At 56.1% G+C, this 23,258-nt stretch overlaps 3 protein-coding genes across 17 annotated transcripts in view; 1 reads left to right on the forward strand and 2 right to left on the reverse strand.

Moving 5' to 3' along the window:
- Positions 1-931: 931 nt before the first annotated feature.
- Positions 932-8,278, reverse strand: C25H19orf38 (chromosome 25 C19orf38 homolog). 4 transcript variants are annotated; one of them, XM_039513701.1, is made up of 9 exons: positions 7,239-8,278; positions 6,602-6,698; positions 5,633-5,956; positions 5,028-5,072; positions 4,683-4,775; positions 2,946-2,973; positions 2,497-2,540; positions 2,010-2,047; positions 932-1,704 (listed from the first exon to the last, which is right to left on the reverse strand). In XM_039513701.1, the coding sequence occupies exons 2-9, from the start codon at positions 6,687-6,689 to the stop codon at positions 1,582-1,584; spliced, it is 783 nt and encodes a 260-aa protein (XP_039369635.1). In that variant the 5' UTR covers positions 6,690-6,698; positions 7,239-8,278; the 3' UTR covers positions 932-1,581. The 4 variants fall into 4 exon arrangements, 3 of the variants coding, with proteins under 3 accessions (XP_039369635.1, XP_039369634.1, XP_039369636.1); XM_039513700.1 differs by lacking the exon at positions 7,239-8,278 and having other exon boundaries at positions 6,602-7,015; XR_005591147.1 differs by lacking the exon at positions 7,239-8,278 and having other exon boundaries at positions 1,658-1,704; positions 2,260-2,540; positions 6,602-7,020.
- Positions 8,279-8,806: 528 nt separating this feature from the next.
- Positions 8,807-13,783, forward strand: TMED1 (transmembrane p24 trafficking protein 1). Its single transcript, XM_039514850.1, has 4 exons — positions 8,807-9,013; positions 9,868-9,965; positions 10,444-10,627; positions 10,995-13,783. Exons 1-4 carry the CDS (start codon positions 8,819-8,821, stop codon positions 11,211-11,213), a joined length of 696 nt encoding a protein of 231 aa, XP_039370784.1. The 5' UTR covers positions 8,807-8,818; the 3' UTR covers positions 11,214-13,783.
- A 2,126-nt stretch (positions 13,784-15,909) lies between these two features.
- Positions 15,910-23,258, reverse strand: part of DNM2 (dynamin 2) — a 61,785-nt gene continuing 54,436 nt past the window's right edge. For 5 of the 12 annotated variants that reach the window (XM_039514837.1, XM_039514839.1, XM_039514836.1 and 2 more), the window contains one exon: positions 20,598-23,220. In XM_039514837.1, coding sequence (XP_039370771.1) covers positions 23,154-23,220 — 67 coding nt within the window. In that variant the 3' untranslated portion in view covers positions 20,598-23,153. Of the gene's footprint in view, positions 18,251-20,597; positions 23,224-23,258 lie in introns of those variants that run through there. The other 7 variants (XM_039514829.1, XM_039514835.1, XM_039514832.1 and 4 more) reach the window with 2 other exon arrangements.

Raw genomic sequence — 23,258 nt, forward strand, 5'->3', positions numbered from 1 at the left:
CCACAGCGCCCCTGCCGGCCCCGCCCTCGTGCTCCGCTGGCCCCGCCCCCTGCCGGCCCCGCCCCCCGCAGCGCCCCCTGCCGGCCCCGCCCACAGCCCACCCTGCCGGCCCCGCCCCCGCTCTCCGCCGGCCCCGCCTACAGCCCACAGCGCCCCCTGCCGGGCCCGCCCTCGTTCTCCGCTGGCCCCGCCCCTGCCGACCCCGCCCCGCTCGCCCCCACCCTATCTGTCCGTCCCCCGCCGGCAGGCCCCGCCCACCGCGTCCCATAGGCCCCGCCCACAGCGCCCCCTGCCAGCGGTAGGGACCAGGCTGCCAACCCTGGCCCGACACATGGGGCAGGACTCCCCCTACCCCCCCCCCGCACCGGCCAGGGGACAGCGCCAACAACACACGTACGTCTTTATTGAATCAGAAAATGACCCTACAGGTCCCCCTGGCAGCTGGAGACCCTGTAACAGTGCTTCATATCTGCAAAGAGCCTGGGCTGGCGGGGGCATTATCACCCCTCTGACAGAGAGGGAAACTGAGTCACAGAGCGGGGAAGAGACTTTCCTAAGGGCACATGCAAGCTGGGGATAGAACTCAGGAGTCCTGGCTCCCTGGTCTAATCACTAGACCTCACTCACTTCCTACAGAAACAAAAGGCAAACGTATAAACATCCTGCACAGCCCCTCAGTGAAAGTCACAGGCAGACGAAGAGGGAGTAGAGCTAGGTGGGAAAGCAGTTCCTTTGGGGCGTCCATGCTCCTTCTCTCTCGGGGATTCCAGATGAAATGTGTTTGGCGTGCAAATCCAACTGTCCATCCCCAGACACAGCCGCATATCCATCCATCCATCCCCACCCTCACCCCCAGCCACCCATCTATCCGTCCCCATATGTCCATCCCCAGACACACCCGTCCATCCACCCCCCCAGACACACCCGTCCATCCCCCCCCTCTATCTAGCCATCCCTATGTGCTTCCTCTGTCCATCTCAGGTTTAGAGCCGCTGCTCAGCACCGCAATCCAGGAGCACCTTCCGTGTACAACAGTCTGACAACAGCCTTTGTGGCCGTGGACTTTATGGAGTCTTTGGCTCTCCCTCCATCTCGGGTCATCCTGAGGAAGCACAGCTTGGAGGAAGGGGATTGCGGAGGGGTAGAAGGGTTGGCTGGCTGGTGTGAATGTCATTCTGGCTACAGTGGAAGGATCCACTGCCAGCCACACGAATCCTGCCCCAAAGATATGCAACCCCAGCTGGGCTCTTCCTGCTTCCAGCATCTGCCCCAGGGATCGATTCAGCTGCCAGGGCTGAGCCGGTGACGCTGCTCACGATGCGGGAGGTAGACTAGATTCTGGGCATCTTTTCATGGTGTCCAGGTCACGTGGTCCTGGAGGCGCCCAGCAGGGCACAAGGCTTAACTGAAGCTCTTTCTCCTCCCAATGAAGACGTATAATCGCACCCCGGAAATGGCCCCTCTGGCAGACGCCTCGTTCTGGGGGTGACTCCGAGCCCAAGGAAGGACTAAGGAAAGGGCTGGTGCTGGGACCAGGGGGTCGCTAGCTGGAGCATCCGGGGCCAGCCTCCACCCGGGCCATCACTGCAAGGACTTGAATGTGCTGAAGCTGTTGGTTCCCAGAGAGGAAGCGGAGCTGAGTCTTTTCCTGGAGCCTGGGGAGATGCAGGCATCTTGGCTGCCTGTGGCTTCCAGGTCCATTTTCTTGCCAAATGGAAGGTGGGGGGAGAGACAGGGAGAGAGGATAAAGTAAGGATCTATGGGGGGCTCAGCTTGCGGGGGGAATGGGGGAGCAACCGTTAACCCTTTGCAAACTGCACCCTCCGGGTGAGACGGCTGCATCATGCCACTGCAATGCAAGCTCAGCCCCTGACTAAGGGGCTGTCTGGCAGCTGCTGGCCTGGGAAATACTCGCCCATGGACCCAGCAGCCGCGCCCAGCTTGAGAACAGCCTGTGTCCCCCATGGCAGCTCACGCCCTCTCCGCAAAGCCCTCGGGCGATGACTTACCACCGAGACGGTGAACAGGCCATTATCGAACGACATGTCTGCAAAAGGAGAGAAGAGTGAGGTTACTGGGGCCAGGTCTCGCAGACCTGCAGCCCCTCTCACCCCAAAGGGATCACTTTGCTGACTGCCAATGTCAACTGCCTCTGGGGTGAAACATGGCAACTATTTCCCAGTGCGCAGCAATGCCCCCCACCAGGACAGGACAGGAACTGCCAGGAAATGCTGCTGAGGCTTGGAGAGGTTGACTTACTTCAGTTGCAAGTCAGTGAACCCAGGAGCCTATGCTGCCAGGCCCCAGTGACTGAACCAGCAGAACACAAGCCTTCGCAGAGCCTTGAGCGGAATCCAGGAGTCCTGGCTCCCGGTCCTTCCACCTCCATACACACTGCTTTGAAAACGTCACCCGCAGCCTCCTCCTGGCAGCTGTCAAGGCTGTCTCGGGTCGCCCTGACCTCACAAGCACTTGGTATTTGACTCTAACACAGACCTGTTGTGGGAAAGTTCGTTTCTGTCCAGCACGATTCCCGATCCCTGCAGAACAGACACAGTGAGATCCGTAACTAATGAGGATGCTTTGCCCTGCTCCAGACCCTCCCGGCCTCAGGAGACACTTTGGCACCTAAATCCCATTGAAAGCCAATGAGAATTATGCTTCTTAATGATTTTTGAAAGCGCGGAGAGTTTCTCCTTAGGCCACATGAGCCACTGTCACCAAGTGACATTAGATTTCCTGAGCGTCTAATAAAAGGTAGTAATTGGAGACATACCAGTCTCCTAGAACTGGAAGGGACCTTGAAAGGTCATCGAGTCCAGCCCCCTGCCTTCACTAGCAGGACCAATTTTTGCCCCAGATCCCTAAGTGGCCCCCTCAAGGATTGAACTCACAACCCTGGGTTTAGCAGGCCAATGCTCAAACCACTGAGCTATCCCTCTCACCTTTTCAGCTGTTGTCTTCTGGCCTTAACTGGTAAAAAGAAAACAGATGTTATGGTGTCATAAAAGCAATGCTAGGGGTAAGATAGATAGATAGATAGATAGGTTGGGTCACAGAAAACCCCTTGGGACTGCCTCCTGATGTGCTGACTCTACCTCTGAGCCCGTTTTCCCTGCCAGCTTGGGACTCCAGTACCCTTTCTTGTTGAGCCAGACACGCCAGCCTGCTGCAACCCAGACCCAGGTCTGAACCACGTCCCCCCAAAACTGCAGACTTAACTGAAAGCAGCTCAGCAAGTCACCTGTCTCCAGCACCCAGACCCCCAGCTCCCAATCCCAAATAAATCCGTTTTACTCTGTATAAAGCGTATACAGGGTAAACTCATAAACTGTCCGTCCTCTGTCACACTGACAGAGAGATGTGCACAGCTGTTTGCTCCCCCAGGAATTACTTACTTACTCTGGGTCAATTAATAAGCAAAAAGCGATTTTATTAAGTATAAAAAGTATAAGTATAAAATTACCAAGCAAAATAAAACAAAACACCCAAGTCTAAGCCTACTACAGTAGGAAACTGAATACAGGGAAATCTCGCCCTCAGAGAGGTTCCAAGAAGCTTCTTTCACAGACTAGACACCTTCCTAGCCTGGGCCCGATCCCTTCCCCTGGTCCAGCCCTTGTTCCAGCTCAGGTGGTAGCTCGGGGATGGCTCATGACTGCGGCCCCCTTTGTTCTGTTCCACCCCCTTTTATAGCTTTGGCACAAGGCGGGAATCCTTTGTGTCTCTGGGTCCCCACCCCCCTCCTGCATGGAAAAGCCCCAGGTTTAAGGTGGATTCTGGTACCAGGTGACATGGTCACATGTCCTGGGAGACCCCAAGCCAGGCCTGACTCACAGGAAGGCTTGCAGGAAAACAGACCCATCCACAGTCAATTGTCCTGATTAATGGGAGCCATCAAGCTTCCAAACCCCCATTAATGGCCCCCACTTTGCATAATCACAATAGGACCTCAGAGTTCTAGTTCATATTCCTCGTTTCAGATACAAGAATGATACATACATACAAATAGGATGATCACACACAGTAGATTACAAGCTTTGTAATGTTTCAGAGTAGCAGCCCTGTTAGTCTGTATCTTTGTAATGATACCTTACAAGAGACCTTTTGCATGAAGTATATTCCAGTTACATCATATTCACACTTATTAGCATATTTTCATAAAATCATATGGAGTGCAACGTCACAGGGTGTATGGAGATAGATAGATAGATGGGGTTGATGGGGGTAGACAGAGAGAGAGAGGGGTGATGGTGGATGGGGATAGATAGCTAGATAGCTAGAGGAAATTGATGGGGGTAGATAGAGAGAGGGGTGGTGGTAGATGTGGAGATAGATAGATAGATAGATAGATAGATAGATAGATAGATGGATGGGGAGCGAGAGAGAGAGCTGCTCAGCTCCCATGTCTCCAGTTGAGATGAATGGGATTGGTGGGTTCTCAGTAATTCTGTGTATCAGGCTAGGGGGGTGTAATTGGCTCGTGGGCCCTTTGGAAAATTACTGTCTTCAATGACTTGGCCAGGACACACCCAGTGGCAAAGCCAGGATCAGGATCCAGGAGGAGTCCTGAGTCCCAGTCCCCCGCGGTATAACTACACCTTGCCACACCAGCCGAGCTACAGGTGGCCTCTACAGCTGATCACAGGCAGCCCAGGACCCAGTTTCTGCATTCCTCATACCTCGCCTGACTGCCACGACTGCTACTACTAGGCTCACGGTCAGAAGCAAAGCTCCAGCCACGCTGAGGGTCACAGGGAGCAGCCACGGGGAACCTGGACAATGCAGAGAAACAGCTGGCGTTACCTGGCCCTATTCAGATACCAAAGGGACCTCACACAACCCTCCCCACTCCGAGCACCGGACTGTATCCGCCACTGGGCAGCTTTGGAACAGGGTGAGCACCCCCCAATCTCCATCATAGCCATGGCCTTCCCCGTGGTTCTCCCCCCAACCCCCACTTGGGATACTAGTCTTGTTTCCCAAGCCCTGGCAGATTCCCTGCCTCCCTCTGTCCTTGCCCTTACCTTGTGGCGCAGCCGTGGAAGCTGTGGGAGGGGCACTCGGAGTTGCTGGGGGAGGGAATGTTGACAGATTTTCAATGGAAAAGAAAGGAAGAGACAGTTTGAAAAGCTGCTTTATTCACACCGGTTTGCAGAGTCAAGATCAGGCCCCAGGAGTCCTGGCGACCCACACCCTGCTCTGAAGACTAGACCCCACTCCCTCCTCCAGCCAGGACGGGACCCAGGGGTCCTGACGCACAGGCCTCCTGTTCGACCCACGAGGCCCCAGGAGTCCTGTCTCAGCCTCATGCGCTACCTAAACCAAAATCTCTCCCAGAACCAGGATCAGAGCCCAGAAGGCTGATACCCAAGCCACCCTGGGTACCTTTCACCATGCATCTCCCTGCTCTCACCACCAGGAAGGCACTTGCCATACAAACTCTTCAGCTCAGCCTCGGCCCGCAGCTTTGAGTTGGACTAGCTGGCTGGGCTAGCCGGGGCCCACGGCTCAGGACAGAGGGGCGCCGGCAGAGCTCCGGGGGGCGGGGGAGAACTGCACTACACTTGCCCACACTCCCCCGCTCTCGCCTCAGCTCAGCCAGTTTCCCTCGGATCTAAAAGCCCTTTACCTGCCACTGCGATCTCCACCACATTGCTGAACTCTGACATCTGCCTGGCACTCCCGTTGTAGCTGCGGTACTGGCATCGGTACTGCCCGGCGTCCTTCCCGGTGACGTTCCCCAGGATGAAGGTGACGCGATGCTGGGCCTCCGAGGCAAACAGTGTCTGTATGGGCTGAACCAGATCCGTCTTCAGCAACCAGAACTCGCTGTCCACGTAGGCTCTCGGCGCGATGCAGACGAGCCGGGTGGAGTCTCCTCGGGCAGTGGGGTCGGAAGACATGTCCAGGTAAAGAAGTGGGGCGGGAGTTAGGCTGGGACCTGCCAACGAGCCTGGAATAGCCAGGGGAAGATGGAGCGAAGTGATGACACAAGGTGCCCATAGACTGGCAGCTTCCTACACACCACAGGACAGGCTCCTGCCCTGCCCACTGGGGGCAGCATGGGCTGTGGCAATGCCAGCTTCTGCCCTGCCTGCCCCTGGGGACACAGGAAGCACAGCAGCACGAGCTTCAGGAAACACCCAGGAGTTGATCCACAGCTCTCCGATAGAGGCCTCACTGGGCACGGCCACACTGCAGTAAAACCCCAGTGGTGCTGGGTCGGCTAGTTCGGGCTCGCCGGGGCTGGGCTAACAATCGCAGTGTAGACGTTTGGGCTGGGGCTGGAGCCCTCCAAAGTTTATGCCAGGGACAAATTTGACCCAAAGGCTCAAATGGGTGTAAACGTGACTCTGCTGCATTGACAGCTCCCTCCATTTTCCTGCTGAAATCCCTTCTGGAGATAAAGCCCAGCCCCCATGCCCTACAGTTACCAAATCATTGTGCAATTTCTACTGTCACTTACTCCCCTCACCTCCCATCTATAACTGGCCTCAGATATACGATACAGCATGAGCTTCTTCAGGTCCCTCGTCCTGGAGGAACACTCAGAGGGAAAGCTTCAAAGACAGTTTAAATAGAGGGGAAGAAAACGTACCAGCTAAGAGAAAGAGAATCCTCAGGCTCATCTTTCCGCTGCGCGTCCTGGATCTTTGGTGACTAGACAGTAGGAGCCCAACATGCATGGAAAGTTCCTAGCCAGAAGCACACGAAAAGGAGAAGGAAGTTTTGCCCAAGATGGAATTTCACCATCTCGGGAGGAAATTACAGAATGTCCCTGAACGTAAAAGGGCTTTTCTTCCTTTTCCTATGGCAAATTTAAAGACTCACATAAAAGCCAAAGGGCTGAGACCAACAGTGACCTCAGCCATGGTGTAAATTACATGCCAGGTTCTGGGCACAATTCTCTTCTCACACCAATCTGATACTGGTGTGATTCCACTGCCTTCAACAGAGTTACTGAGAGCCAGGCCCAGTGATCTCAATTCAATGGAGTTACTCCAGATTTACAGCAAGCATTGACTAAGATCTAACTCAGGCCCTAAATCTTGTGACAGTTTCCTGGGATCTTACCATACATCAATGGACTGCAGCTTTCAGGCCAAGGCTAAGAACCGTTTATATTTCTCTAAATCTCCAAATACTTTACAAGTTATATGGGAATCACTTCCCCCATTACTGGAGTGGGACACAGCACTGCTTGCACAACATTTTGACAGGAAATGATGAATAACCTCATGACTAGCTGAAAGGGAAGACGCCCCAGTTGAAGGTTAGCAGTGGAGACAAGTAGAACGAACAAGCACAGGTAGAAATGCAGTCGCTGAATATCAGAGGTGCAATGATGCACATGTATCTGTACCTGCATGTGGTCTTGTGCATGCATGTGTGTTATGAATTCTCCCTCTGCGCCCAACCCAGAGGGTGTGTGTCTCTTAGAGTTCTCAGCCCGAGAGCTTGGCTCTTTAGCTTAAATTGTAGAAACTCACAAAGTTCCCTGTTCAATCCCTGGTACGTTGGCCATCACATGTAAATGTATGTGTTCAAGTGTTGTTTGGATGAGTGCTGTCTGTGCCTGGGCAGACAGCATGTGCACACACAAACAGTGTGTGGAGCACGTGTCCATCCCAGCCCCCTACTAAGCAGACATCAGCCTTGCTTGTGCCTATGGCAGTTCATACGTGGTTTCCAACCAGCCTTATTCTGTGGAGGATCTCTCATTGCCACACTCAGGAGATGCCAAATTATTGTGACTGAAAGTTCATCTGCATCCCTGGGATACCGGCAGCTGCTTCTTGTTGGTTGCAGCAGCAAGATGGACTCTGTCCCAGCCCCCTCCTTCCAATTCCATTGCACAGTGAGAGGGGAGCAGGGCTGATAGAAAAATACCACTTCCTCCCCCTGCCTAGCAAGGTCCTTATCCGGCCCCACTCCTTATGGCTTCTGAGCCCCATGAAAATATTCATCTTCCCAGCAGCCCTGTGAGGCAGGGACGGCTCATTCTCTGATGAAGTGACTCGCACAGGGGAGTCTGTGGCAGAGCTGAGCATTGAAACCAAAATCTCCTGGGTTTTAACCCACAAGCCAGGCCAAGCCGCCCTTCCTGTCTGAGCCCATCCTCCCGGAGCGGGACGTGATGGGGGAATCCCACGGGTGATACCCCTGCGCCCCCTGCCCCCAAAGTTCTGCTCCCTGGGTGTGCCCCACCCGCAAAGGGGCAGTCAGTGGCCAGCCGCCCTCCCAGACCTGCCTAGGCACCCGCTCTGCTCCCCTGCCCCAGGCCCTGGCCCTGAGCATTGACCACCTGGCCAGGTGCATTGTGGGAGTTTGGCTCCCTCTGTAGCATCATCAGAGACTGGCCACTGCAGGAGCGGTGGGGGAGACCAAACCAGCTGGACCAATGGGGTCATGGGCTGGGATGCTGGGCAGGACCAATGGCCTGTTCTGATACTGCATGATGGTCAGGTTGGCTGGACCAATGAGCTAATCCGATGCTGCAGAGGGTGGGACATGCCTGGGCCAATCGCACCTTCAGAGCCGCAAAGGCCCCCGAAGGCTGACTTGACCGCCTTTAGGTGGCTACACAACTGCCTGACAGAGCCGCCTGCGCCTGTTCGCTCAGGTCTTTCCCTAGGGTCAGCCGCGGGGCCCTTGCCCAGGGGCAGGCTTCTGCCGCCTGGGGGCTGCGGCGCCCGTTTGCCCCCGGATCAGGCTTTTAGCGCAGCCACCTCTGCCCCTGGCCGCGGCCGGGGCGGCCAATCAGCGCGCTCCGCGCTCGGGGCGGGGCTCCGCCCCCCGCCGCCCAGGTGCCCGGATGATGGCGGCCGCCTGGCGCGTGCTGTGGTGGCGGCTGCTGCTGCTGGCGCCCTGGGGCGGCTCGCGCGCCGCGCTGCCCCCGGCCCCGCCCCCGCCCCAGGACGCCGAGTTCACGTTCCTGCTGCCGGCCGGCCGGCGCGAGTGCTTCTACCAGGGCGCGCCGGGCAACGGCTCCATGGAGGCCGAGTACCAGGTGCGGGCGGGGGCGGGGACGGGGGCTGGGGCTGGTGATGGGGAGGGGTTAATAGGGGCGGGGCAGGGAAAAGGGGAGGGGGTTTGTGGGATGGGCCGGGCCCGGGGAGGGTGGATGCTGCGGTGGTGGTGGTGGTTGGCTGGGGGCCTGGGGATGGGAAGGGGTTGATAGTGGGCTGGGGGCAGGGAAAAGGGGGGTGCTGTGGGCAGGGGTTGGGCCGGGGAGGGTGGATGCTGGGTTGGGGGGGATATGGGCTGGTGAGGGGGTTGGCTGGGGGGCGGGAAGGGGGTTGATAGTGGGCTGGGGGGCAGGGAAAAAGGGAGGGGGTGCTGTGGGCAGGGGGGTTGGGCTGGGGGACGGTGGATGCTGGGTTGGTGGGATGTGGGCTGGTGAGGGGTTGGCTGGGGGCCTGGGGCCTGGGGATGGGAAGGGGGTTGATAGTGGGCTGGGGGAGGAGAATGGGGTATGTCAATGGGGAGGGCAGGGGGTATTTGGGGACTGGGATCTGAGGGAATTGGGGGGTAAGAGGAGGGGAGCTAGGACCTAGGGGTCTCAGTGTTATTGGGGTGGGGGAAACAGGCTGGTCAGGAGATGGGGCAGGGCTGGGCTAGGGGTGTGTCAGTGGACTAGAGTCTGGGGCTGCAGGGGGCCGGGGTGGGGGAGGTGAAGCAGGGGCCAGGCTGGGTCTCGGGTGGGGGGTTGCCACCGTGGTGGTGGGGATGAGCCAGGGCCCAGGGTGGAGGCAGCGAGCCAGTCGCCAGAACTGAGCCCCGAGTGGGCCCTAGGCTGTGCTGGGGCCTGTTCACCGCGGGGCCGCGTGACCCTGTCACTCACCCTGTGGTTGTGCCCTACAGGTTATTGGTGGCGCGGGCCTGGACATCGACTTTTCCCTGGAGAGCCCCTCGGGCGTGCTGCTGATTAACGAGTACCGGAAATCGGATGGGGTGCACACGTGAGTGTTGCTGGCTCTGTCTCTTACAGCCCCCAGGCACCTCCAAACTCCCCTGTCACGGGGGGGCACCCAGCTCTTAGCCCGTGTAAGCTGAGTTCACTGCACACACCAGGCGCTCCTTGCTTTTCCCCATTGCCCTCCTCGTGCTCCCTGCATGCCGTCCTCCTGTCCCCCTCTCTTTCAGGGTCCCCTCCCACCAGGGGTTCTTCGGGTTCCCTCTGTCCCCCATCCACCCTGTGCCAGGTGTTCTCTGTGATCCCGTTTCCCAGGGGTTCTGTGGACCTCATTATTTCCCCCAGTCCAGAGTCCCCCATTCCCCCTCAGCCGCCGTGGTTTCACTGCCCTTGGTGGCATAACTGTGCAGTTGTACTTGTTTTCCAGCCGAGCTACATGCCCCAGTGCCTGCTTGTTTGCCTTGGCGCCATGAACGGTGAGTGCGGGCCTGGCTCATCCTCACGGTTTTTACCTCTTTCCCCAGCATTGAGCCCACGGAAGCAGGCGACTACAAACTCTGCTTTGACAACTCCTTCAGCACTATCTCGGAGAAGCTGGTTTTCTTCGAGCTCATCTTCGACAGCCCCCAGGAGGACGAGGACGGGGATAACTGGGCTGAGGTGGTGGAACCGGAGGAGATGCTGGATATGAAGATAGAAGATATTAAGGTGGGTGATAGGTGCGGGGCACTGGGGAATGCGGTGCAGAGCCTTTTGCTAGTAGGGCTTTGATGGTTGGAGCCACTGGGTGAAGTCTGTGTCTCGTGTGATGCTGGAAGGCAGGCTGCATCTTCCTGATCCCTTCTGCCTTGAAATCTGTGAAGACGTCTCAGGAGATAGCTGGTCTGTCCCTGTGATCGGAGGTGGTGGGGTGTCCGGTGGCCGGGAGTCAGACCTCTTACAGGCCTTGGGCCCCAGCGAACTGAACTCTTGGGGAGGTATTTGTTAGTTGCACTCCAGCATCATCAGCACTTCCCACACCCGTGTGCAGTAGCTGATATCCCCCTCCCCACCTGGTCCCCTTTCTGTCCTCCAGGAATCCATTGAGACCATGAAGAACCGTTTGGAGCGGAGCATCCAGATGCAGACGCTGCTGCGAGCCTTCGAAGCCAGAGACCGCAACCTGCAGGAGAGCAACATGAGCCGTGTCAACTTCTGGTCAGCTGTTAACCTGGGGGTGCTGGTGGTGGTGGCCTTCCTCCAGGTCTACATGCTGAAGAGCCTCTTCGAAGACAAGAGGCAGGTCCGAACGTAGCGGGAGAGGGAGAGAAACGGACTCCGTCTCTCCCGTGGGGGGCAGGGACAGAGCTGGACTGGTCCTGGGGCTGGTGAATTCAAAGCCAAACACTGTGTATAGCTCTTTCAAATCGCTGCAGCTTCTCTCCTGGGCATCCTTTAGTGGGATTAAATGGGCCTGCTTTGTACCAGAGCTCCCATGAGGGGCACTGGAGCCAGAGGGCATGGTGGGGGGGGGGGTGGATCACAGGTTTGACTGATGGGATGGGCAGTCTGGGTTAAAATTGATTCTCTATGGACTTGAACCCCTTGGCTGGGGGAAGGGGGTTCTACAGCCACCAGCCTGTGCCAAAATACACATCCCTGAGGCAGGAGCAGAGCAAAGCAGGGCATGGGGGATGGCAGCTGAGGGGAGCAGCAGGTGGTCTCGGTACCTAGTCCCATCAGTAAAACAGGGTCTGGCCTAGCAGCCTCCGGTTCTGACCGTTGCCAATTGCAGGTGGGCAGGATCCCCTGACCTGCAACCAACTTGCTCCTTGTTCTGCATCTCTCCTCTGTTCTGCATTTGTGTCAAAGGAGAAACCTCCTATGTGCCTTAACAGCAGCTCTGGGCCTGCTTGGACCTCGGCCACGGCCTTGCTGTGTCCTGCTGCCCCTTTAGTGCCTTGTTTCCGCTGTCTTGTAGTAGAGAAGATGGGGAATGTCCCCCCATGTCTCCAGGGACTCCCCACACTCCCCTGGGCAGCAGTGAATTGGCTCCAGTTGGCCTCCATACTGACCCCTGGAGGAAAAGCAACCTCGTCGCTGTTTACTGCTGCAGTGCGGCTGTGGCGGGGGAGCCTTGGCTTTGGGTCCAGCCGTGTGGCTTGGTTTTGCTTAGGGCTGGTTGTATAACTTGCTCCGGATAGCAATGGAAGCCACTGTTCTCGGCTGCGTGAGGATGACATTCATTTCCTTTGCTGCCCTGTCCCGATTAGCACCTCTTGCTTCAGGTCTCCTGGATCAGATCACAGGCCAGTTTCCTTCAGATCATAGAAGAAAAACCCAGTTCTGCTTCTCAGTGAATTCTTCCCCTTGTGCGATTTCCCTGCCTCTGGTGCCTTTTCTCACTGTCCCGTTTTGCCTCTCTGGGTTGAGATCTTAGCTTCACTGGTCCCTTGAACAGCAGGACGATGTATCGGAACGTGGCAGTGACTGTGGGCACCTTGGCAGTGGGGAAGGTGTGTGCCTCCTCCTGCGCGTAGGAGGGAGAGATTGGCTTGGTCCTCAGGATTGGAGCTGAGCAGGAGTTGCCATTGCTTTAGACCCCAATTCTGCCAATACCCTGCTGCCCCTTTCCTGGGCTGAGCTGGTGTCTCTTCAGTGCTGGGCTCAGATCAGACTTGTGGGGGGTGCTCGAGGCGGCAGCAGCAGGAGTGTGGGGAATTGCTTCCAGTCACCAGGACAAGCTGTAGATAGTGACTCCTGAGGGCACGAGGGGGGTTGGCGAGATTCCATATCAGCGGGTAGTTCGGGGCTGACGGACTCTGGAGCGCTTCATGGTTGAGAGCCAGAGATGCAGGGTCATTAAGGAATCACTGTATTTGCTGGTCTGTGGGCAAGGATCTGCACTGCCAGCCATCACTGCCAATAGCCCCATTCTCTGCTGCAGCAGAGGGAGGGGTAGGGGTGAGAGGGCTGGGGAGAGCAGGCCTCTCCAGGCCAGGACTGACACACATTGGGAGAAAGGGAAAGGACATGTTAGTGGGATCTGCCTAGGACAGCCAGGTTCCCCAGGGCAGCTGATCCGACCCCTCTCCTCAAGACTGACTCTGAGGTGCTGCTACTACCTGATAAGGCCAGTGGTGTTGCTTTACCACGGTATGTGCCAAAGTGCCGCCCTCACACCCACCCTGGCTGGGAAAATAGCTCTGATCTCCCCATCACCACCTGTTGTGTGCCAGCCAAGGTGCCTTAAAGACAGCTCTGGAGAGACTCCGTGACAGGGCCTGCTTTGCCCCGTCACAGGCAGGCGTTCTGCTCCACTCCGTGCACCATTATGTCTAGGGGGCCTGGTCGGTGGGTGATTCCAGAGTCTCCTGCAGACACGGACCTGGCTTGGTATTTTTTTTTAACTTGCTGCACACAGCACAAGTGGCTGATCTCACCAAGACTCTGGAGAGAAGCGTATGAATGGCAGCCTGGAACCTGCCACGGGCTAACGACTTCTGTTCCATGTCTTTTGTGCCCCATCTCTGCACTTTAGCTGGGGCTGACTCCAGCTTTGAGCAGCGAAACTGAAACTGATAAAACTTGATGCTTGGGACCCTTTTCCTCTGACTTCCCCCTGCCGGTATTGTGACAACCCAGTGACGTTCTGAGCCGACTCTTGGGATTGTTTGCTGCTCAGTGGAAGCTGCAGCCTGGCTAGTCAAGAACAAATGACATGTATGTAGGTGGGGCACTGATTTTGATGGGTTTTTTTAAATTACCAAAGGGCTGTGGAGCCATTCTCTCTAGCAAATACATATCGCTGAGTCTTTTACAAAGGAATCTAGTATTTATTCTTGACGTTAAGGAGGAAAGGACATTAAATGAAGTTGTTTACAATGTGTCATTGTGAATCTGTATTGGGCCTGTGCTCCTTTCCCCCACTGCTGCTTATTGTAGGGTGAGTTCTAACATCTGAGACAACCAAACTCCCATCATCTGTAGCCTAAACTGCACGTAGAACCATGCAGAGTACATGATCCATCTTTCCAAGGGAAACCTGCCTCCAGTGGCTGAATTGTTACTGAGCAGGGAAGTGCGCATCTCAGCAGGAGCTGACTGCTACAGCGCCACGTGTTCTGGCAGGACTGAGAATTTGGGGCCTCTTAGAGATCACTGCATTCCCCAAGGTCAGAACGGTCCGACTCTCACTGGATGAGCGGGTTTGTAACTTTCTGTGCACTGTCCCGGAGACGGAAATAATCTGAATTCCTGCTTATTACGTAGCAGGGACCTGACTCTCCTCCGGCAGAACCGTTAGGCTGTGGAGAGCGGCAGGCTTGTTCTCGAGGCGCTAAGACAGCAGTTCTGTTTATTCCTGATAGCAGGTCACAAGTCTGCCGTGATAACCCGGGAGGGCTGGAGCATGGGCTTTGCGTGGAGAGCTTGCTTAAGTTTGACTCCTTGCTTCGTTAGACACAACTGGCAAATTGGTGAGAGCCCCTTTGCTGCTCCCTGTAGCCGCCTGTGTCCCTGGCCCTGCCGACCAGCTCGCTTTCTGCTGTCCCAAGCCAGCGTTCGGCTGCTTTCTCTGGGCTTTGTCCTCCCCGGGGGAGCAGAAACAGCCTCTGACTGGGCCTGCCATGGCTCCTTGGGCACATGTGGTATGAAAGCAGCCGCCAGGTGCTGCCTGATGGCGAATGCAGCGTGAGCGAGTTCTGCTGGTAACGGTGAGTGAAAGGGCCTCTGCATGTGTCAACGTGGCTACCTGCCCGCCCTCTGCCGCTGTGGCAAGGACATGGTACGCCCTGCTGCGTAGGCTCTAGCAAAGGTGCCACAAGGATCAGGTTTCTTCTGACTAATCCCCAGGCGCAAGGGGCTGGTTTTCATGGACACTGAGCACCCGTCCCTCTTAGCTGTGATTGCTCAGTCGCTCTGCAAACGCATCACTTAGACCCACGGAACACGCAGGGTGGGTCTGTCTCCAGGGGAATCCAAAGTTGTCCTAGAAAGGGTGAGATCTGAGCATTAAAGCTTAAGTCCCTGAGCCCAGCCCTTCCTGGGGTGGTGTCGGGAGGGTCAGCTGCGGGCCGGGCCCCCTGAAGGGGAGTCTCTGCAGCATAGGAAGAGCAGCTCTCAGGCCCCAGCTCACGCCTCCGCTCTGTGGTCAGCAGCAGCTGGGAGCAAAACCATGAATGGGTGAGGCAGAGACCAACTGCGGTTGCATCTGTGCGATTTACTCCTGTGCCAAGGAGGGTTCGCTCCCCTGGCTGCAGCAGGCCCAGCAATGGTGGTAAGGCTGCCCACCTGCCCAGTGAGAAGGGGAGGGGATGCTGCTAACTCAGGGATCAGAGCTGGCCCTTAAACCCCTTCCCAGGTTGGGGACCCCCTACAGCCTCCCACCTCTTCAGCCCTGGCTGGGGCTGTGCCTGCCAATTCCCCCCTCTGCAATGGGGCAGGGCTCTGCCCTGGTCCATTCACTCCATCACACTGCAGGAGCTGTAGTCCCCCATCTGACACACCAGGCACCCATTCTCCCCCACCATTCATAATCCCCCCCCTTTCTCTATGCAGCAGATGCCAGGGGCTCCACGTCCCTCCTGCCCCCCTATTTCCTTCTCCAGTTTCCACCACGATCCAGAGGGTTCTGACCAGCACGGTCTAGAACGTGCCCCTGAAATGTTGCAGTTGACAGGCTGTGACGCTGATCGTGAGCATTACAATCCGAACAGCGAGGGGGACTCAGACATCGCTGCTCTTGGCCAATCTGGGCCAGGCTCTGCAATGCCCTGCTGGGCTGTTTAGTCACTTTTCTGAGCAGCATCACAGCCGGGAGCTGCTCCCCCCTGGCGCCAGCTCCAGGGTGAGTGAGAGCAGGGCAGGGAACCAGCCTGCCTTCCCCAGGGGCAGCCTGTAGGAATGAGGCTATGCTGCTCCACTGGTGATCTCTGGTAGCACCCCAAGCCCTGTACAGGGCCATGCTCCTAGTCCAGCCTTTGCCAATGACATTCATGAAACACTGGTCCTGTGATCCAGGATTTTTTATTGGGGGAGGGGGAAGAATTATACAGAGGGGGTCCTGCTGTCCTCTTTTCACACATCTTGTACAGAGGGCACCGTGGAGCAACTGGCCTGGCCTCATCCTTAAGGCCGCGCCCAGGCGGATAGGCACTGGTCTGGAGGGGAGACGGATGGCTCCATGCAGGTACCAGCAGCAGGGTAGAGCAAAGCAGAGCAGTGACCCCGTACAGCCGCAGAGTGACTCTGGAACTAGTGGCTGCACCGGGTAGTTGGAGTCTGCGACCGCCCTTGAGCCAGCAGAGGTGTGTCCTGTAACTCACCGGAGGGTGTGGATTGAGTTCACACTGCCGGCCCAGTATGACAAACAGAACTGAGTAAAGGGTGGGTGAGGGGCTGGCCCCTTGCTCTGATGTTCACTGAAGGTCTGGGGTTGCTTCTGCCCCAAAGGAGGGGCGTGAGGATAACTTCATAACCACCTAATGGCACCAATCTGTCCACTGCCTTCTACCTATGCCAGGCTTCTGGCCTCGGTGCCCAGAGCACTTCGGAAGCGCTGCCTGCCTGGGAGGCCGTGTTAAACGGCTGGATTAAGGCAGCATTTGCTCCTGCTCGTGAGTGCTGAGTCCCCTGCTCCAGGAAAATGAAAGCAATGGTGCCCTGCTGCCAGAGTTGTTGCAGGTCCTATCCCAGCCCTGGGCTCAGAGTAGCTCTTCCTAAGAAGATCCGTCCTCTCCTGTGTTCCAAAGCTTTGGGCAGGGACCGTTGACATCACTGGCCACAGGGCTCGCCTCCGCTGAACCCCTGAGCTCTTGGTTCAGACTCTGCACCCCCAGGCAAATGCCTTGAAGCTTTACTTTGTCACCAGAGCAGCAGAGGCTGGTTTTAAAGGGCAGTGCAGAGTGGAGAAGAACTGAAAGGCTGGGCCGTGCCCCCTCCTGCAGGGGCACGTTCTACACTTTGGCATCCACTGACTGAAGGTCTACAAGGCTAGCTCCCTGGCAGTGTTTAACCAACAGCCTCATTGGCCCGGAGTCCCAGTGGGCCATTGCTGAGGTATCTAACAGCCCCCAGCCTGAAAGGTTCTGCAGCTGGGGAGAGGTTGGAATTTCCTGAGATGAAAGAGCCGAGGGGCAGGGAGGTTCCAAGGCCCAGTCACCTAAACGCAGTGGAAAGGACAGAACTGGGTGAATGCTGCCTTCCTTTAGCCCTGCTCCAGCGCTAGACTAATCCGCAGGGAGCTGCATGCGGGTGTGGGACTAGGAATCCTGTTTCTCACTGTTCAGCTGTCTCTCTCTCCTGCTTCCTGCCCAGTTTCTGTTCACTGGGAGGGGGGAAATGGTGCTTTCAGTGGATCCGGAGAACCAGATCACCAACTTCCCAGCATTAACAGGCATGTAAGAAAGAACAGGCTTAAAAATACCCTCCGGCTAGTATTGCTTTCAGGGAACGGCTGGGTGGGAACTAGAGCTTATAAATAAATGCAGAACCACCATGTTCAGTAAGGACCCCGCTCAACTACTAAAGTCACTTAAAGTTCGGCTGGTAAACAACTGCTGGGGGCTGGTGTTTCTACCCTGTCTAACCCGGCCTGGGGGGAGGGACAGGCTAGGCTGGGCAGGTTTACTCAAGACAGGATGGAAGAGGGTAAATCCTCAGCAGTCTGTTTCTATAGATCACTGCCCAGCTGGAGGAGTGAGCAGGTTGGGGCAGCCAAGGTCCCGCAGGAGGTGAAGAAATAATGGGACAAAATTCCCTTTTCATAAACACAACGTTGTGTCCTGAAGTTGGCGGGGTGAAAGTGGTAGGGAAACTCTGTCACTTAGAAAGTGCGGCAAGTCACCGTTAGCTGGGGCACTTCCAAGCTAGGGGGCCCCGGCGGAGTAGTTCTTCAGTTCGATCACAAAGCATTTGCAATGACTGAGGGAAGAAGAAAATGGCACCTGGGTTCATCCTGAGCAAGCCCAGTCCAGCTCCATGAGATCTTTGCTTTTCAAGGAGAGGATCCTCTCCCAGCCTTTCCCCGACTCTGATTTCCAGAGGAAGGGGGTATTCTGCTGGAGGGCAGGCTGACAGTGGCGTTACACCTCTTGCACGGACTGTAGCGTTCACCAGGCTTTGTTCCCAGCACAACAGCCAGGCCGCAGCCCCTCTTGGTGCTTTAGGGGGCCAGAGACGGTGCTAGGTTCTCTCGTCTGGCCAGAGCTGGGCTGTTGTCTAGATATAAACAAGGCAGAATCCCCAGGAGCAGGTTCAAATGGGTTAAGTGATTGTGGGGGGCAGCAATGGTTCGCGGAAGAGGTGGCTCATCCGAAGAAAGGCCGGGAGGGAGCGGAGGGAGCCGGTCGCCTGGTCACAAGAGAGAAGAAAACAAAACACCATTGAAAGGTTTCTCAGCTGAGCGCGTTGGTGGGGGCTGGCTGTGGGACAGGAATCTCAGTCCCAGCACCTGCCGGCCCAGACTGGGAGCTGGTTACATCCACCTGCGGTGGCCCCCCAGAGTGGAGCAGCCCCCTTGGGGAAGTGGTGGAAGGCCCAGCACCTTGAACACAGCTTCTGCTGTGGAGATCAGGCCGGGAAGGCTTGGTACTGGGAGTGCCCTACAGCGGAGGTTGAAGCTTTTTCTACCTAGAACTGTAAAGAGCTCCCAGCAGAGATCAACTGCCTGGTTCTAGCTTCATCCTACTTCCTGCTGGGGAGGAGTGGCTTGAGCACAGAGGATGGCTGGGGTCTAGACGGTCATGAGTGTAAGTGAATCATTGTGACTCAGTGCCTGACTCTGTGAAATGGGAGCAGCTGCCTTCCTAAGGCGCTTTGAGACCTGCAGCTGGGCTACAGCAAAGCGTCTCTTATTGAAGTCAGGGCCAGATGGTTAGTTTTGCCCCCAGCAGGGTTGAGTGGGTTGATTTAAGTCACCACTTCCCCCTCAGCCTAGTAGGAATGCAGCCACCTTCCACAGATTCCCTCTTCCTTGGGGCTGGGTGCCTGAGTCCGAGACACAAGCCTTCAGTGACTCCTCAGACAGGCTCCAGCCTGACCCACGCTGGTCCAACGGGGATTTCCCTACCTAGGGCTGCTATGAGTCTAGACACCAGCAGCTGGGGAAAATCACCAACCAAAGCAGCGAGGCCCTGGGCCTGTTTGCAGAGATGAGCGAAGTGGCTGGGGTCTGCCCTTAGCCACAGCTGCAAATGAACGAGTGCAGGATTTCAACAGTCACCCCAGCTTCACACCGGGGGAAGCGCAAGGACCCGCTTCCCAAAAAGCAGCTGCTAGATGGCACCGAGTGGTGCCTAGCTAGAACCCAGAGGGGTTTCTTCTGCTATTGCAGGAGCTAAAGATTCCTACCCAGCTCCTGACCTGTGCTCCCCTGGCAGGTACAACTCCATGCAGGTCAACCCACGCTCCCTGGGAGACAGCAAATCCCCCTCCGAGGCAGGGCCGGCTGAAACGGGCGCACACCCACAGATGGTCAGTCAGCTTAGCCTCGCTGCTTCCAGCGCCCACCCTGCTGAGCTGCTCTTAGCAAACAGCACCATCCAGCGGCGGTTACAGCTTTAATCCGCGGGTCTGCGCCACTGTCTAGGGACCAGCCTGCTCAGTTCTTGCGCAACTCATCCTAGCTACGAGTTCTTACAACTCCAGGCTGGTTTGCCTTGAGAGACGGAAGGGCTGCTGCGATGCCTTGCTGCCTGCAGAGAGGACGTTCCTTGGCAGTGGGGGAAGGACAGAGAAGCCTGACGAACAACAGCTTAGTCAAGTATCTAAGCTGTCCAGATGGGAAGATTAGCCCACCCTTGCTTAAACCACCACCACTCCAGCCCAGCCCCAAGGCTGGCAGTGCAGGCAAAGTGAATAGGAAAGGGGGGAGCAGTAGCTCACCCCAGCTCTTCGCTCCCCGAGGGTTCTGCTTCATTGGTTATAGGCTATGCCCCCGCCAGCGAATCCCACACTGGTGCCATCCCTGCAGCCTCTCCCTGGTGGAGCAACGTTGCTGTAGAAGGGATTCAGGCCCAGGGCTACGGCTGGCAGGCGGCGCTAGAGCTCACCAGCGGCTCCCATGGAACTTAGCTGTGCCATGAAGTACAGAAGAGAGTAAGACTGGAACCCAAATGGAGTGGCTGCCAGATCTGGGGGGAGGGATAGTGCAGGGTGTTTGAGAGCTGGAGGCTTTGAAGAGAGGAGGAAGAGGCTGGTTGATTGAAGAAGAAATGTCACCATGCAGCCAAAACCTTGGTGAAAATATGGTTGAAACCACCTACAATAGCACTGGCTGATTTTTCCAAGCTGTTTAAGGGAAAAGGGGCTCAGATCCCAGGTGATGGGCAGCCATGTACTCAGAAGAGATGGGCTGGATGCAGCACAACAGGGTCCTCCTCCGTGACCGGAGCACCTCCACGGCAACAAATCAATGCTTCTTTCCCATGACATCGCAATGGGAACTGGGTCTGAACCGGGCCAGGGAGGCTTTTCAGAACAGCTGACCCTTCAACCAGGTTGAGTATTGCCATGGTCACACAAGGAGCATCGGGACTTTGAGCCGTAGGTTCTCCAAGCTCCTTAGCATCCCTGAGAGTGCTTTAACGAGATGCTGCACAGCCCCTCCTCCCCCAGGCTCCCCCTTCAGGAACAGACAAAAGGAGAAAAGAAGGGAGGAGGAGGAGGCAGATAACACACCACAAAGCGCCAGAGAGACTTGCCACCAGCTGATTTTTTTCCCTTTATTTTTAGTTTATTAATAGGATACAGAGTGGAGGCACTTACACAATCAAACTGAAGGAACAGGAGAGAAGTGGACTGGGGTTTGTAATCAACATGAGATGAGAGGTTCCAGAGCCCACTTCACACGTGAGAACACCAGGGAGAGCCAGCAGGAGGCGGAACAGAGGCAATTGGATTTTGTAAAAAACAGACAAGCAAAGGGACCTCAGGAACCCCCGCGCAGGCAGCTCGAATGGCCAGAGCACCCATGGGAGCAGGCTAAGGGCTGCACTTCACGACAGCCTAGAGCAAAGCAGCTGCTGCTAGTGCAAGGCAATAGCTCTGCAGTCAATCAGAGCTTGTTACAGTGTTGAAGACAAGCAGCTCATGCTGGAGCCAAGGTTTAATGGCCAGCAGCTTGCTAGGCACGTTTTTGGTTTGCAAGTTTGCTTTGTGAAGCCAGCAGCATGGCTGCCCGGGCCATGTCAGCTCGCACTCCGCCACCGTGCCGTCTCCAGACAAGCGTTAATGCTTTTGGTTACCAGCGCCTGCGCTAAGGTTCAAATGCCAACGCCAGAAAGCAGTTCGGGTCCCCTCCCGCCACACAGGAAGGGGAGAGGCCACGATGAAGACAGACTCTTTGAAACAAAGGTTATTTAAGGCAGGCTGGTTTGTGGATCTTTTCCATAGTTCTCTAGCTAGAGGATCTTATTGGGCGAAGTATCAGCCCTACAGGTTCTCAGAGAGTTGGGCTGGAACTGGATTAAAAAAACCCAAACACCTCAAGATTTTACAATTAATAGTCTTTAAAAATATATTTTTATATATACGCGCTCACGCACACACTCACTCACACACACCCCCTCTGCTTCCAGCCCCAGGGCGGAGTGCTTTGCCACGGCCCCGCTCTCAAGCACGGCTCGAAGGAAGCAGTGGTGTGTGGAGAGGCACAGGACCTTCCACAGCACGTTTCCAGTTGCTAAACTCACTCCCCAGTGAAGAGTCACATGCCCACCGTGCAGTAGAGCCTCTCGCTCCTGGGCTAGATCCATGTACAGAGCACTGGGGGCATCACAACCTCCCTTCCCTCATCCAACAGGAGTCACATGTTCTCCAGCTGAGGTTTTAGACACCAGAGCCTGTTACAACCCAGCGCTGCCCACCAGCAGGAGGGAACACACAGCTGGTCTTCCATGGACGTTGGCCATGGAGTCCTGGGAAAGTTTTGCTCCTAGAAAGGCTTCAGACAGGCCTTTGTCCCCCAGCTGTCCAAGCCCTGGCTTTCGGCTAGAGACACTCGGCTGCTCCAGCTGGCCTAGGACCCTGGCCAAGCTGAGAACCAGCACAGCAACCAGCTGGTGACAGAAGTTGCTACTGCCCCCTCCAGGTCTCCCTTATGCTCATTCCATTGCCCATTTGGGGCCCCACCTGGCTTGGTATTTTGCTCATCAGACTGGGTTTGCTGAGGCTCATCAGTGCTGTATTCAGCCCAGGGCCCTTCGGCTAAGTGCTTCTTTCACAGAACACCCTCAATGTCGGTCACTTACGAGTTGACCATAAGCCCTGGTTGGGGGCTGGGCACAGGGGCAGCTATTGCATGAGGAATACCTGAGGTTCGCAATCAACCAAGCACCTCCTGACAAAGGGCTAACCTGAAGAGTCTGCTCCCCTTTGCAGTGAATTAGATTGAATTAGCAAATCACTATCTGCAGTCCCATTATTTCTCATATAGAAATCTTCCTCCATGCTACAGAACTGAATATTGCCTAGGAGCAGATTAGCAATCAAGTTTAGGGAAGGGCCTCGGGGGGGAAGAATCATTAAGTGTTTTATATAGAATATATTAACAATACAAAACAATTCTGGCTGGCTGAGGGGGGGATGGAAGAGGAGCCAGAGCTCTACACAGAAATCTGATCAGCCTGAATAGCAGGAGTTTAAGGAGATTCTGTGCACAGAGAAACAGGCCAGTCTGTTTCGACTGCCTTTCCGAACTCCCGTCTCTACTTCATACATTCAGACGATCCCAAGGCAAGAACCCAGCTGGGGTTCATTGTGTGTTATTCAACAAAGTGCAAAATTCAACCCCAAAAATAGAATCCTCTGCTTTTTATTATATCGTTGGGGGAGGGTGGGGGGTGCTGATCTGCGCTGGGGCATTCGTTCAGAGGGGTGGTGGTTCTCCTGAACCAACCCCCTGGAGTATAATGCCCATTACCCACTTCCTAGCTTGGAAAGAGCAGAGAGCTCTGGGTAGAGGGGAGGGCCATCGGGACAAGGAACACAGCGACTGTCCGTAACAGAGGCCGTTGGTATTTACAAGGAAGGAGCCTGCTGCGCCCATCCCAGAGAAGGAGTCCACCAGGCTAACAGGAATTGGCCTTGGCTAGAACCACTCTGCAGAGCTGATCACAGTTGTAAGGTTTTTTTAAACAAGAGATTGGACATTGGGGGAGGGGAGGGGGATTTCCCCTCTTCCTCCCTGCCCCAGACAGCAGGTGTGGGGCAGCCGCACCAGGCACACAGGAGTCACTAGCAGCCCCCCAGGGGGCTAGTCTAGCAAGGAGGGCTCAGCTGGTCGGATAATGGTCGGCCGGTTCGGCGCTGCGGGGGGTCTTCTGCTGCAGAGAGAACGGGAACAGAGGTGAGAGCAGTA

Source organism: Mauremys reevesii, linkage group 25, assembly GCF_016161935.1.
Source record: "Mauremys reevesii isolate NIE-2019 linkage group 25, ASM1616193v1, whole genome shotgun sequence".
Lineage (NCBI taxonomy): Eukaryota > Metazoa > Chordata > Testudines > Geoemydidae > Mauremys > Mauremys reevesii.

Coding starts and splice junctions, on each gene's coding strand:
- C25H19orf38 (XM_039513701.1), bottom strand. CDS start 6,689: ATGCATGTTGGGCTCCTACTGTCTAGTCACCAAAGATCCAGGACGCGC. Junction 4,776..5,027: donor TTCCACGGCTGCGCCACAAG/GTAAGGGCAAGG, acceptor TGCATTGTCCAG/GTTCCCCGTGGCTGCTCCCT. Junction 2,048..2,496: donor AACGAACTTTCCCACAACAG/GTCTGTGTTAGA, acceptor CTCCTTTTGCAG/ACATGTCGTTCGATAATGGC.
- TMED1 (XM_039514850.1), top strand. CDS start 8,819: ATGATGGCGGCCGCCTGGCGCGTGCTGTGGTGGCGGCTGCTGCTGCTG. Junction 9,966..10,443: donor AAATCGGATGGGGTGCACAC/GTGAGTGTTGCT, acceptor CTCTTTCCCCAG/CATTGAGCCCACGGAAGCAG. Junction 10,628..10,994: donor TGAAGATAGAAGATATTAAG/GTGGGTGATAGG, acceptor TCTGTCCTCCAG/GAATCCATTGAGACCATGAA.